Source organism: Rattus norvegicus, chromosome 1 (genome assembly GCF_036323735.1).
Source record: "Rattus norvegicus strain BN/NHsdMcwi chromosome 1, GRCr8, whole genome shotgun sequence".
Classification (NCBI taxonomy): Eukaryota; Metazoa; Chordata; class Mammalia; order Rodentia; family Muridae; genus Rattus; species Rattus norvegicus.
The window spans coordinates 205394146-205408781 of NC_086019.1; the positions used below are offsets into that span (position 1 = coordinate 205394146).

At 47.0% G+C, this 14636-nt stretch overlaps 2 protein-coding genes across 2 annotated transcripts; one reads left to right on the plus strand and one right to left on the minus strand.

The window, feature by feature from the left end:
- The first annotated feature begins 102 nt into the window (after positions 1-102).
- On the plus strand, positions 103-12380 carry Psmd13 (proteasome 26S subunit, non-ATPase 13). Its single transcript, NM_001108925.2, has 13 exons — positions 103-219; positions 1232-1310; positions 3205-3239; positions 3351-3406; positions 3644-3687; positions 3864-3950; positions 5622-5793; positions 6654-6733; positions 6809-6934; positions 8799-8861; positions 11116-11196; positions 11307-11423; positions 11925-12380. The coding sequence occupies exons 1-13, from the start codon at positions 125-127 to the stop codon at positions 12018-12020; spliced, it is 1131 nt and encodes a 376-aa protein (NP_001102395.1). The 5' UTR covers positions 103-124; the 3' UTR covers positions 12021-12380.
- Positions 12381-12667: 287 nt separating this feature from the next.
- Positions 12668-14128, minus strand: Cox8b (cytochrome c oxidase, subunit VIIIb). The gene is made up of 2 exons (NM_012786.3): positions 13961-14128; positions 12668-12818 (listed from the first exon to the last, which is right to left on the minus strand). The coding sequence occupies exons 1-2, from the start codon at positions 14069-14071 to the stop codon at positions 12717-12719; spliced, it is 213 nt and encodes a 70-aa protein (NP_036918.2). The 5' UTR covers positions 14072-14128; the 3' UTR covers positions 12668-12716.
- Positions 14129-14636: the final 508 nt, after the last annotated feature.

Here is a 14636-nt window from a genome sequence, read left to right on the forward strand (position 1 = left end):
GGGGCTATTGGGACGCTCCCAGCATGCCCCGCGCGGCGCGGCGCCGGAAGTGAGTGAGCACTTCCGTCCGCCATCCCTGCCGGTTCCGACTGCCTGGTATTTGTGTTCCCAGCTCTCTTTAATCATGAAGGATGTGCCGGCCTTCTTACAGCAGAGTCAGAGCTCCGGGCCGGGCCAGGCCGCCGTTTGGCACCGTTTGGAAGAGCTATACACGAAGAAGTAAGCACCGAGGTTGGGGCGGGAAGAGAGGGCCAGAGGCTCCGATCTGTCCGGAGGGTCTGGGATAGAGAGGAAAAGGGTCGACAGCCTCAGGAGCAGAGCTGTTGCCGGGGTTCTGAATCTAGACTCCCTGCGTTCCAGCCTTACCGGCTATGATAAGTTGCTAAGATTTGTCTTCTTTATGTTCTTAATTAACTAAAGGAGGCCCGAGCTGGCCTGGGATGCTAGCTCTTAGTTCAAACAAGCAAACAGTTCTGAAGCTAGGGTGTCACACCGTCTGAGACATAGCCCCTGTAGCCTGTACGAAGCCATGGTGGGATTATCTACAGCCTCCAATTAAGAGTTGCTGACATTGATATAAGAGCTTTCCTATGAAGAAACACCTCTTCAGAACCTTTCCACATGGTAAGGTTCCAGCAGTTAAAGCTTATTAGTGATTTCAAGACAAATTTTTCAGTGTTAAATATGTAACTGCTTATATATGGTACAACATTCTGTGTTTTTCAAAACACTTTATCTCTTTTATTAAATATTATCCTTTAGTCTTGGTGTAAAATGTGCTATTTTAGTGTCTCAAAGGTTTATATATTGGGTTTCTTTTTTTTTTTTTTAAGTATTAGCTTATTTCATCCTCCCCATTGACAGATGAGATTGAATGTCAGTTTTCTATTCTTCTGTGAGGTGATCAGCTAATAAGTAAGAGGGCATGGAGTTAAAATATAGCTGTAGAATTCCAAAGTCTTCCAGTTGGCATTCCGAGTGGGTGTTGAAGCTGTCTCAAAAAATGTTCTCCATTTCTTAGGTTACTAAGAAAACTGAGTCTTGGAGAGGATAAGTGACTATGGGGTAGCAGAGTCAGTCGAGAAATAAGCTTGAATTAGCTGGCACTTGCTTTAACTCCTGTACTGTGCAGTGGAACCTGGGTAGTACTTGGTGTTTCATGACCATCAAGGCTGAAGGCATCTGTTCCTTCACATTTGTATATGGGACTGAAGGGCTTTTTGTTTCGTAGGTTATGGCATCAGCTGACACTTCAGGTGCTTGATTTTGTGCAGGACCCATGCTTTGCCCAAGGAGATGGCCTCATTAAGGTAATGACTTACCATACAGGTCAGATTACGTTGAGTATACTTACAAACTATTATTTTAATTTTTATTTACTTTTAATGGTGGCGTGCGTGTGTGTGTGTGTGGCACACACACACACACACACATGCCAGAAGAGATCCAGGGTTACAGGCTGTTGTAAGCCAGCTGGTGTAGGTACGAGGAACCCAATTTGAGTCTTAACCATCCATGAGCCATCTCTCCAGCACCTGCTCATAATTTTTGCTTGGTTGGTTGGTTGGTTTGTGTATTTGTTTGAGATAAAGTCTCACTGTGTAGCTGACTGGCCTGGAACTTGCTCTGTAGACCAGACTAGGATCCGATTCACAGTCCACCAGCCTCAGCGTCCCAAGTGCTGTCATTAAATATATGCAGTGCCGTGCCCAACTCTACTCATAGACTTTTTTTTTTTCTTTTTTTTTTTTTTTTTTTCCTTTTCTTTTTTCCGGAGCTGAGGACCGAACCCAGGGCCTTACGCTTCCTAGGCAAGCGCTCTACCACTGAGCCAAATCCCCAACCCCTGCTCATAGACTTTTAAAGGCAAAAAAGGAGGTGGGGTAGATGTCATGGTGATCACACTAAGCTGCATCTTTCAGCAGTCACTTTGTGCCCTTCATGAAAGTCTCTCATACTATCAGACACAGATAAATCACCATAGGTTACAGCTAATAAATCACAACATTGAAACAGATTTTCTGGTTTTTAAAAATTTAGACTAGATCTAGGAAAATGGCTCAATGGGAGTATGCGCTTCCATCCACAAGGCCCTGTGCCCTGCACAACAGCACTGAGAAAGAAAGGCAGAAACTGAACTGCAGTCCCTCACTTAGAAGCTTAAATCTGGAAGATCACTAGTTCAGGACTAACCTGGGTTACACAGCAAGATTGGTAGGGAAAGGGACTATTTAAAGGGCTCCCCTCACTTCACAGCTCTCCTAGCCCATCTTCGCTCAAGGGTTCCACTTGCTCAGAGATGTCTGGCCAGAGTAGTATAGAAAAGAGAATGCCTCTTCATTTGAAGGTGAGAGGGTTGAGGGGAACTTCGCACTATGCTATCTTGCTAATGGAGCGTTTTAAAATTTTGTCAGCAGAAAAAAATAACACACTCTTCCCCATGCTTCCTCAGATTCCCATGAGTTGTCATGTGTGTGTTCTGTCGTCTTTAGTAGTGCAGGAGCACCTTGGAAGCTCAGCATGTAACACACATGGTGTGTCCACAGTACTAGCCTGAAGACATAACTCCTGTGTGCTGGCCGACTAACAAACTTGGTAGTAGGAGCCTTTAGAAGACCTGTAGCCTTCTGAAATCTGAAGGAACTCAATTCTGTTTGATTTGGAACACTTCACACTGGTCCAGCTATTGTACTTGAAATTCACTGGAGGAAGGAAGGCAGGATGTAGGAATTAATATTTAGGAGTTTGCTCATTTGTTTGTTTGTTTGTTTGTTTGTTTTAATTGTTTGGTTTTTTTCAAGATCGAGTCCCTCTGTGTAACCTGGGTGACTTGGAACCAGCTCTGTAGAACAGATTGGCCTCAAATTCACAGAGATTAGCCTGCTTCTGTCTCCCAAGTGCTGGGACTAAAGGCGTGAGCCACCACACCCCCCTATTTAGAAGGTTCTTATAGACCAGTGTTCTGGGTCTCAAAGCGATGAGTTCTGGTTTTCTTCAATAATCCATTGGTGATCGTTTATATGAACTCAAATAAGCCCATCATTCAGCAAAGGTTTAGGCAGTGCTCTCTTGTGATGGGCATTGTGGTTTGCACACTCGCACTTAACAGTCTTAGTGCTCATCTGTAACTAGACACAGCTTTCGGAGTCTAGTTTTTCAGAGGGAAGCGCATTCTGTACTAATTCTCCATCTTTGGTTGTGCAGCTCTATGAAAACTTCATCAGTGAATTTGAGCACAGGTAATCCCCTTTTGTCAGTTTTTTACTTTGAAAATGAATACATTAGTGCTTTTAACACTAAAAAACTGGTGGGTTTTTTTGTTTGTTTGTTTGTTTGTTTCCTTTTTTCAGGGTAAACCCTTTGTCCCTGGTAGAAATAATTCTTCATGTGGTTAGACAGATGACCGGTAAGCCTCTGTTTCATAACAGCAAATACCAAATTGTCCGGGTTTAGTATTGCACACCTGTAACCCCAGCACTGGGGTGAGGCAGTAAGTACAACATGAGCTACATAGGCCGCTGTGGGGTACACCGGGAGATTTTTGGGAGAAACAGAAATGTTACTGTTTATCTTTCCTAAAGATGTCTTAATTGGTAAGAAGCTGCTGGTTGTGGGTCTGACTTTGTTCTTGTTTCTATTCTAGATCCTAATGTGGCTCTTACTTTTCTGGAAAAGACTCGTGAGAAGGTGAGTATGGAGTTTGCAAAGCATTTTCTGGTATTCATGTGATTCGTAATTTATGTCTACACCCTCGGAAGTCATGCTCCTGGTGTCAGTCAAGTCAGTGCCCAAGGAGCAGCCAGCCTGCTTTGCAAATTTGGTGCTTAAATTTCTGAGGTTCCCTAATTTTTTAATCTCTTCAGGTAAAAAGTAGTGATGAAGCCGTGATCTTGTGTAAGACAGCAATCGGAGCTCTAAAATTGAACATCGGGGATCTGCAGGCTACAAAGGTGAGAGAGAGTAATGCAGGCATTCTTCCTCTTTGCCTGTTGCTTGAAGATATTTTAAGTTACAAGGAGAAAAAAAGCCAGAGTTGTCTTAGGCTAACCAAGCTGTCCCCATTGTTTACTTACTGCCACCTTTGTCTGATCTATTCCACCCTCTGCTTGGTTTGGTTGGTTTGGGGTTTTGTTTTGTTTTCCCATTCAGGGTTAAACTGCTGATAAGATATTTACTCTTAAAGATCCCCTGTGTGGCCACAGCTGTCTGTCCAGCCAGGACTCCGTGTGGTCTCCGTGTACAAAGCCTGTGGGCTTTCATCATACCAGGCAGTGTGTTTCTGTTCTCTTTCTCCCTCTTGAATTGTTAAAGGTTTCTGTCTGCATTTATGTGTTGTGGTGTATCTACATCACATGCATGCAGTGCCAGTGGAGGCCTGAAGAGAGCATTGTGTCCTCTGGAACTGGAGTTATAGCCAGATGTGAGCTGCCATGTGGGTGTCAGGAACTGAACCTAGGTCCTTTGCAGCAGCAACAAATACTCTCAATGACTAGGCCATCTCCTCAGCTCCATTTGTGCCCCTTTGCATTGTTGTCCAGTTTGGGAGACAGGCATAATAATGGTAGCAGTGAGCCAACATAATGTTGTCGGTCCACTTGTTTATCTAGAGACTGTGTGTGCTTTTGTTTTGGCTTATTTTTGTTAACTATAATGTTAACAAAAATATCAGAAGTGGTAGTTGACAGTTTGTTTTCATTGCCCTAAAAAGGTCTTACTTATTGCTTCCTAGTCCCAGATCACATCCATCCTGATTACATTTTGTTCGGAGGTATTATCTGTGACACAGTGAGGAGTGCTGCAACGGGCACCCTTAGACTTCAGCCAGTCTGAGAGTAGAACAGCACATAGGCAGACCATGCTAGCCCCCCATAGGTCCATCTCAGGCCCCGTGTACTAGTTACTGTTCTTATTGCCATGACCTCATACCTGAGAAGAAGGGACTTAGGGGATAGTTTATTTTGTCTTATAGTTGGAAGGGATATAGTCCACTTGGCTGGGAAAATAGCCACGGCTGCCAATGGGGAGCTGCAGAGGTACCTGTAAGGTTTTGTAGTACAACTCACAGTAGCCCCTTCACTCACACACCGAGGGGACTGCCCATGCACAAGGAGACCAGGTACAGAAATGCTAGCATGAAGAGCAGTTAGAATACATGACCTCAATCCTTTTGTAGGAGACCAGATACATATGCTGGAAAACAGTAATATACCACCCAGGGTGGCTCCCCATTGGCAGCCGTGGCTATTTTCACACTATTTATCTCTTCATGACCCAGGGGAGGTCATGTGGTGGTGGTTTAAATTTTGATTTCTCAGTTGGTAGTGGTTTACCAGCAACTCTGTTCACATGTCTACTTGGTTAATTGCCTGTTACTGTCTTTTTCTACTGTGTCCTTATTTCCTGGCTCATTACCCCTGTAGGATATGGAGTTACAGCTTAAAGCCAGTCTACAGCTTGTCTTTGTATTTTCTTTTGTATTTTGGATTAACCAAAGTTCTCTATTTTAACATAGTCAATTTAACTAATGTTATCCGTCTTTGCCCTGGTAGCTCAGACTTTTCCATCTTTTATTACTTGAAAGATCTTGTAAGTTGGAAGACGCTTTTACTTCTTGTGTATAGGAAACCATTGAAGATGTTGAAGAGATGCTCAACAATCTCCCTGGTGTGACGTCAGTTCACAGTCGTTTCTACGATCTCTCCAGTAAATACTATCAAACAATCGGAAACCACGCGTCCTACTACAAAGATGCCCTACGGTTTCTGGGCTGTGTAGACATAAAGGATCTGCCAGGTAACCCAGGCCCCACAGTTCTCAGCACTCAGGAAATTCGTGGCTGAGCACAGCAGCTATGGGGTGCTGAAAGGAGTGGGTCTTAGCTCTGTCGGGGTTCATCGCTCTTAAGGGGGAGTTTTGTGTACATTTACATTTTCTATACTCGTCTCCAGCACCGCGTCAGAGCCCATGCAGGCTCATCTTTCTCAGCCCCGTTACTCCTGCAGGCCTGTATTAGTAGCTGAGTCAGACTGTAGTGATGGACCTCTCTGACCTGCCACAGGGTGAAGGGCGGGTGAATGCCCATAGCTGAGACCTGTGCTCTGAAAGGAGTCCATACCTGTGGGAGTAAATTACAGTCTCTGGAGAGTCTGAGGACGGAAGGAAAAGTAGTCAGAGAGTTTGCGTGAAAATATAGGGAGAGTGTGTTTGAAAGAAAATTTGACTACTTTCTTGAATGTGCTGTTGGTGGTGAGGAGACTGGCAACTCCTAAAAATGCAGACAAAGCTTCAATTGCTGTTAATAAGAGTACATTAGAAAAGCAACAACTGCAGCCAAGAGAGGAGAAAGCAGACACATTCCAGTCTGAGGAGCTATAGACTGTTAAAACCATGACAGGCTGAGGGGCAGGGGGTTGGGGTGGGAGCAAAGGATGTTATTCCAGTCATAGTACAAGCTAAACAGTATACATGTGGTATTTCCACAAAATTTACATATGCATGGTTCCTGGCATAACCTGAGTTCTAGTGCCTTTGAAGAGGCAGCTCATGATGAAGTTTTGTACTAGAACTATTCTAAGAACAGCTTCTGTGCTTCATTATGTGAGATTTATAAAAGCAGACAAGACCGGGATATGACTGGCTGTATCATTTTGTAGTATCAGAACAGCAAGAAAGAGCCTTCACACTGGGGCTTGCTGGACTTCTCGGAGAGGGAGTTTTTAACTTTGGAGAACTTGTAAGTTGGCCTGGCACTTGACAGCGTGGGGGAGGAAAGTCTGACTTTACCAGCTAACTGTCTCTGTGCCCACAGCTCATGCATCCTGTGCTGGAGTCACTGAGGAACACTGACCGGCAGTGGCTGATTGACACCCTGTATGCTTTCAACAGTGGTGATGTAGATAGGTTCCAGACACTGAAGTCTGCCTGGGGCCAGCAGGTAGGTTTCATGTACCCCCGTGTCTGCTCTTCCAGCAAGGCTTCACTAAGCCTCTTCCCTACACATACCAGATCAGATACCCAAGAGGGTCTAGGCATAGACTGGACATTGGTAGGCCAGGCTTGCTCTCTCAGAAACAGGGCAGTAGAGGTCTTGGTTGCTGCAGTGCTGCTCATGAAAGGCACAATATGCTTTTCTGTGCTGGGTAAGGTGCATCTTAGACCTCCCAAAGGAAGAGTGTCTGTGTAACCTTGAATGGGTGAAGAGATGCAGGAGAACACAGGACAAGGAAACTTAGCACATTTGCTGAGTGTGTGTGTGACCAAGGGTCACAGAGCAGTGGAGAGAGCCAAGAGAAATAGTAGCCATTAGCCAAAGGTGCTTAACAATAAGTTAGCTAGGCCTTTCTTTCTTACTTTCTTTACTTTGCATTTTTCTTATTCATGCATATGTGCGTAGTGTGCATTCATATGTGTGTTTGTGCACATTAACGTTTGTGCAAATGCATATGGGACACAAAGTTGATATCAGGAGTCTTTCTCCGTCACATTCCACCTTATTCGTTGAGATAGGCTCTATCACTTAAGCCCAGAGCTAGCCTGTATGGCTAGTCTTGCTAGACAGCTTTTCTGGAGAGCCCGTCTCAGTCTTTGTGGGCTGGGGTTACAAGTGAGTAGCCATGCCACCCAGCCCCGGTGGCATTCACTTGGGTCCTGAGGATCTAAAATCTGGTCCTCTCGTCTGTGTGACACTCTAGTCTCTGAGCCTTCTCCTCAGCTCTGTAGCATCTCCTCTAAAATGAAATCATTAGAAGTAAATAGTCCTAAAATACTAAGTGTGGTAGGAACTATGGTTATGTTCTCATATTTCCTGAAACTTTGGATTTTCCTAGTGTTTAATAAAAACTTGTAGCTAATTAATGTGTGTGTGCATGTGTGTAAGTAAGCGTGTGTAATGGAGTGGGGTGGGAATGAATGAAGGGGCTTTGGGAAGACAGAAAATACCAGATCCAGCAGGCCTTAACTGTAGTCTCATTGTGGATTGACCTGTCAGCAAAATATGCCGCCTCAAAGGAAGGTGGGGCCAGGTACTGGGATTTGTGCCTCTAGTCCCTGCTGAGGTCAGAGGATCACTGGAGACTAAGAGTTGAGAACCAGCCTACTCAGCATAATGAATGAGACCCCAATTTAAAAAAAAAAAAAAGACAGACAGACAGACTAGCTTGCTATAGCAATTTATAAGGAGAAGAAAGATTCAGGGATATCTGTAGAAATGTCCCTGTAGAAATGGAACTTTCTTTGGCAGCATATAACCTGTTTTTGTTTTTATTCTGAGACACGGTCTCTGTGTTGTTCCGGTTTGTCTTGAACTCCGAGGCACTTCTTGCCTTAGCTCCAGAGTGCTGGAACATCACGCCAGCTGCAGACTTGCAAAAAGATGAGCTCTCATTCTCACCATGGTGAGATCATCTGTTGCAAATTAATTGCTGGCTCTTTAGACTCAGCACAAGCCATTAGGCCTTCAGCCTTTCAGCCAACTGTGCTTGCATTGAACTGACCAACAGCAGTGCCACCCAAAACCTTTCAAGACACAAGACTTATTCTTGGCTGGTGGTGCCTCTGCCAAGAGTCTTGAGTTTGCTGGTGTTTGGAAGATCAGTGTAAATCCTGTTTCCTACACTCCTATCTTGAAAGACAGTCAGTTTCTTCTTTAACTTGTCTGAGACAGGGATTTAGTATCACTCTGAACTATCAGTGAGCCTCAGCTACCCACAATGTAAAATGTTTGGCTTGCCTGGTTTATTTTTTGCTTGAACCATAGTAGAGTTTCAGAGCCCACATTTCTGTCTTTTTGTACCTTGCAGCCTGACTTAGCAGCCAACGAGGCCCAGCTTCTGAGGAAGATCCAGCTGTTGTGCCTTATGGAGGTAAGAAGCACTGAGGAATCCCTGCCCACAGTGCTGGAACGGTGCTCACGAGCTAGCTAGGGCCGCCTGTGCTCTTTCCCACCTCTCATGGTCCCACTCTTACCTGTTTCCTCCCTTCTGCCTCTGCTCATTAAGTTTGAATTTGGATCTTACACTTTTTTTGTAACCTTTCTTTTGTGGGAGAGGGGTACACACATGTGGAAATCAGAGAACAACTTATGGGAGTCAGTTCTCTCCTTCTGCCAGATGGGTGCTAAGGATCAAATGCTGGGTGGCCAGGCTTGGCAGCAAGCACCTTTACCCACTGAACCATCTCTCTGGCCCATGAGTTTGACTCTTAGACAGGCTCCAATAGACACTTTGTAAGTTGTCATTGCCCATGTGAACCTAAAGCCGCTCCCTCCTGCCACTCACTTCCTGACACCCTTTCTGCGCATATGCTTTTGTGTCCTCCAATAGGATATGAGTTTGTGGAAGAATGCCGAGTGCATTTCCGGTTTCCTACAGTGCTCAACACTGTACAAGGGACTTGGCAGCCTCAGCTGTCATCAAGGAATGAGTGTTCTTGTCAAAGTTCCTTCAAAGTTGGTTTGGACCTTTGAGCTTCTCTGAGCATTGAAACCTTGTTTGCAGTAGATACTACCTTATGAAAGCTTGAGTACTTGAACACAGGATTAATAAGATGATCTATATTTTCAGAGTTTTGTTTGTTTTTAAATAAGACAGCCTCTCACTATGTAATCCTGACCCTAGCCAGGAATTTGCTGTGAACCCGACTGGTCTCAAACTCACAGAGATCTGCCTATCTCTGTCTTGTGAGAGCTGAGGTTAAAGGTGTGTGCAACCAAACCCCCACAGAACAACTGCAACTTCTGGCTATACACATATATTTATTTATATAAATTGTGTTTATTTTCTCACCCAACTGCAGTTCCCCTTCCCAGCCCATCCCCATACTTTCCATCCCCCCCACCCCACCCCCAATCCGCTCTTCCCTTCCTCTTCAGAGAAGGGTCGGCCTTCATGGCTATCAGCAGGCCATGGCATGACAGGCTGCGGTAGCACTGGGTACCTCCTCTTCTCTCAGGCTAGACAAGGTAACCCAGCAGGGGAACGGGTCCCAGAGGAAGGCAGCAGACTCAGACAGCTCCTGCTCCCCTCACATTGTTAGGAGTCCCACAGGAAGACCAAGCTACACAACTGAAACGTGCAAGGGCCTAGGTCAGTCCCTTGCAGGCTTCCTGATTGGTGGTTCAGTCTCTGAGCCCCTATGGGCTCAGGTCGGGTAATTTGTGGGTCTTCATCATATTTCCTTGCCATTTCCCCAAGCTCTGCTTAATGTTTGACTCTTGAGTCTGTACAACATCAGTTGCTGGGTGGAGCCTCTCTGATGGACAGTTGGGCTACATGCCAATCTGTGAGTACAACAGAATATCGTTAGGAATCATTACACTGAGTGTGTGTGTGCGCGCACCATTCATGTTTGGTTCTGTCTCCTAGCTCTCTGGACTATCCAGCCCCTGGCTCTCTGGGCAGTGGTGGGGGGGGGTAGACTCCCTCTCATGATATGGGTCTCAAGCTGGACCAGTCATTGGTTGGCTGCTCCCATAATTTCTTTGCTACCTTTACCCCTGCACATCTTGTAGGCAGAACAAATTGTGGATCTAAGGTTTTGTGGCTGGGTTGGTGTCCCAGTCCCTCCACTGGAAGTCCTGCCTGGTTACAGGAGATGGCCAGTTCAGGCTCCATATCCCCCCATTGCTAGGAGTCCCTAGGGTCACCTCATTGATCCCATTGTTCTAGGTTTCTAGCTTATCCCAGGGATGCCCACCCCCCATTCCAGTTTTCTCTCCGAGTACTTTCCCCCTTCATCCTCCCCACACCTGATCCCTCCTGTTCCCATCCCCCCTCTGCACCCCCATCCACCACACCACAAGAACACTGCTCAGCTATGTTCACAACAGCTAGAAACCGGAAACTTTTTATTTTACATACATGGATGTTTTGTCTGCATATGTGGCATGTATGTATGTGTGAGGGTGTCATATCCTCTGGAACTAGAGTTACAGGCAGTTGTGAGCTGCCATGTGGGCTCTAGGATTGAACCTGGATCCTTTGGAAGAGCAGCCAGTGCTCTTAACTACTGAGCCCTATCTCCAGCCCTGACTACTCCCCACCCCCCCAAAAAAAAAATCTTAAAAAACCAATTCTCTGATGACCACTTTTGCTTAGAAAAATAGTTTTGTTTTTTCAGATGACGTTCACACGGCCTGCCAACCACAGACAACTCACTTTTGAGGAAATTGCCAAAAGTGCCAAGATCACTGTCAACAAGGTATGGTTCTTGGACTTAGGGGTTCGCAGCAGCAATGCTACCACCCCCAACAGAGACCTGGTCTCAGCGAGCACCGTGCTCCCAGCTTGTCTCATGTGCCCCTTGCACAGGTGGAGCTGTTGGTGATGAAGGCACTCTCGGTGGGGCTGGTGAGAGGCAGCATAGACGAGGTGGACAAGCGGGTTCACATGACGTGGGTGCAGCCTCGAGTGCTGGATTTGCAGCAGGTAAGGGGGCTGAGCCCCTGCCCTTTGTGGACTTGGGTACACCAGTGCTGTCCTAGTTTTATGTGGACGGAAGCCACTTAGGAAGCGGACACTGTCCCACACAAGGTGCTGCAGATGGGATTACTGCTGTGGGGGCCTAGGGGAGCAGCCCTGAGGCCTGAGCCCTGCACTTACAGGCTTACTGTGACAACAGTGCTGCTGTGCTGCTGCTGCCTCCTAATCCTCAAATTGGTGCTTGCACAGACATGTTCCTGGTTTTGTGATTTGATCCCACGCCCTATCATATTTTCCGGACATTTAATCCTGTGATTTCCTCCATTCTTTTTCTTTCATGTGAGTTTTTAGAATGTCCTCGTGATCAGAATTGGCACGGTGATTCCATCACACCCCCACCTTCAGCTCTGTCGCCCTTAGCATTTCCCCAAAAGGCATTAGAGGTTTAGCACTCCCACACAGACTCCCGTGCAGCCTGACACCCATGTGATCCTGACTTGCCTTTAGATCAAGGGGATGAAGGACCGTCTGGAGCTCTGGTGCACTGATGTGAAGAGCATGGAGCTGCTGGTAGAACACCAGGCTCAAGACATCCTCACCTAACGCCCCAGGGTCCTGCAGACCCGCCTCACCCTGCCTCACCCTGCAAGGTGACCCCCGAAACCATCAGCAGAGATCTGTATTCATTTGGGATGGAGTTTGGGATCCTGCTAGGAGTGGGAACTGTTCTTGCTATAAATGCAGAGATCTGTCACTGATGGGGGTGTGACTACTTGGAGAAGGCTCCTGTGTGGGGTCTTTTGTAGCCCGCAAGCCGTGGGAGGGGGGCTCCAGGCCTAGGTGATGAGGAAGGGCATGAATGGGAATGGGGACAGAGTAGTCTCCACCCAAATCCACCTGAGTGGACCTTTCCAGTGTGGTCTGAGAGTGCTTCTATAATAAATGCCTTTGCATTGTTCTGTTGGTGCTTCTGTTCCTGAACTTAGCTTCTTAGCCAATCCTGTGCCTAAAGAAAAAATGAGCATGTAAGCTGGGACTCAGGTTGGTGGGGGCTCGCCTTCTCCCCCGTCACTATATGACAGGACCGCCACCAAAGTAGTGAGCCCTGTATTGTCAGACAAGGAGGCGGCGTTGGTTCCTCCTTGCAGTCCTTATCAGTGCTCTCTCAGACTCGGGCATCCACACTCGCTGCCGAGCATCACTAAGGCACTGGGTGTTATGAGTGCCACCCTCAAGAATCAACACGAGCAGGAGGTACTGGAAGCGTTTAATTGGCCTCTCAGGGATGCGCCGAGCTCCTCATGCTGCGGAGCTTCTCTTATAGCTCTCCAAGTGGGATAAGACCCATCCTGCTGGAACCATGAAGCCAGCGATTATGACTGACATCCCCACAGCCTGATCCTGTGGAAAGAAAACCAAACATGAGTCCACTGGCCATTAGAAGGCTTGGGCTTGGCCATAGGCCATCCTTAGAATCCTGCTGTGTGGGGCTTCTGTCTCGGTCAGAAGCAACCAGAGGTCACTGCCCTTGCTCTTCTTCTCTGCATGTTGACCAGCCATAGTCCCCATTTCCCTTCTGCTTCTCTAGGCAGTCTGTGAGCAAGCAGGCTCTGCGTGTCAGAGAGCTTGGCAGCTCGGAGTCCTTGGCAGGGAGAGTGACCTCAGAAATCAGGAGCAACGACCTTGGGCTTCAGAAACCAGGATCCTGCCTAGCTGAAGCAGCTCCCAGTGAGGCAGAGGTTCACTCAGCTCCTGTCCAGTCTTATGTCCCAGGGGGCTATGCAGAATAGCAGAGCAGCTAAGGTTTCCATTGTTACAAACGAACACTGGGCTTTTCTCAAAAGCAGCCCCATTCAGAAGCCACAGTGAGTGAGGTCGGACACCTGCCTTGAGTGTCCCATGTGCAGTGATGACCCCCGTCAGGAGCCCTGTGTTCTCAGTAGCTTTAGGTAGAGACACATTCTGAGCTATCAACTGTGTGACACCCTGAGTTCTCTCAAAACAAGGCCTGTGTCCAGGCCTTCTTGAAGCTGAGTCAGTACTTCATTTGAAAACCAGTCCTTCCTATTAACCTTAATCCCGAGTTTAAGCAAATTCAGCCTAGACTAGGAATCTTAGTCTGGGCTGAGCCGTAGCTCTATGCATGAGTCTTTTGTACATGTGAGACAGACCTACTTTATATGTCAAATTTCATCAGATTTGCTGCCATTTTAGTTTTCCCCTCAGAGCAGCCCTCCTTGCCCCATAACAAAGGAATAAACACAAACCGATATGAGTCCTGTATCCTAACTCTGCCCCCTAATTCTGTCATTGTCGACCTTGGCCCAGAGGTATGTGAGGTCTGAGGACGTCCCTACCCCACCATTTGTAGCCCTTTGAGAGCCTGGCCCACGGGCAGTGGTGCCAGGGTGCTCTTCTGGCACTCAGACACCATCTTGCATAAAATACTGATAACCTAGCACCACACCCACCCCTCTCCTTTATCACTTTAATCTTCCCTGTTGCCCTGAAGCCCAAGGAATCCTACCTTAGGAGTTACTTACCATGGCAGAAGTGGGAGATTTGGCTGGCTTGGAAGAGATACGGGCTTTAGGAATCACTGTGTACTTCTCGGGCGCTTGGAGCAGCCGCAGGATAGGGGGAAGCCTTGGCATGATTCTCGGGGTCGCACTCTTTCCTTGGCCCCAAAGAGGCACCCTGAATGTCTGCTGCACGTCCTCTGCTCACTTAGGTAGCTAGGGCTTTTTATAGTTGGGGCGGAGAACTGCAGCTGTCTCCTGTCACAAGACTTGGCAGAAAGGACAGCAGCTGGTAACTGGGAGAGAGCCAGTCTGCCCCAGGAACGTGCTGTGACCCCTCAACACGTAGGTGATGAGCTGGGCCCTTCCATATAGGATTCACTTCTTTGCAGAAAGAGACTTCAATGGGATAAGCCCAGGAAAGTCAGGCTTTAAAATGCAAGAGATGCAGCATACGTTAAAGAAAGAAATCCTGGGGTATCAACAATGCATACAGAGCCTGCATTGAAGTCCTACAACCTGGTTTCTGGATGAGAGGCAGCTCTCCCATTCTCAAATGGTGCACACTGAGCTAGTAGTCATGTTCTATTCTTCATAGGTCTAGGCGTAGCTGGGGGATTCTCCAGGGCTCCATATATTCCTGCGTGGTGAATGGCCTCACAGTTGTGCTGCAAAGGAACAAAAATAGAGTATAGACCAG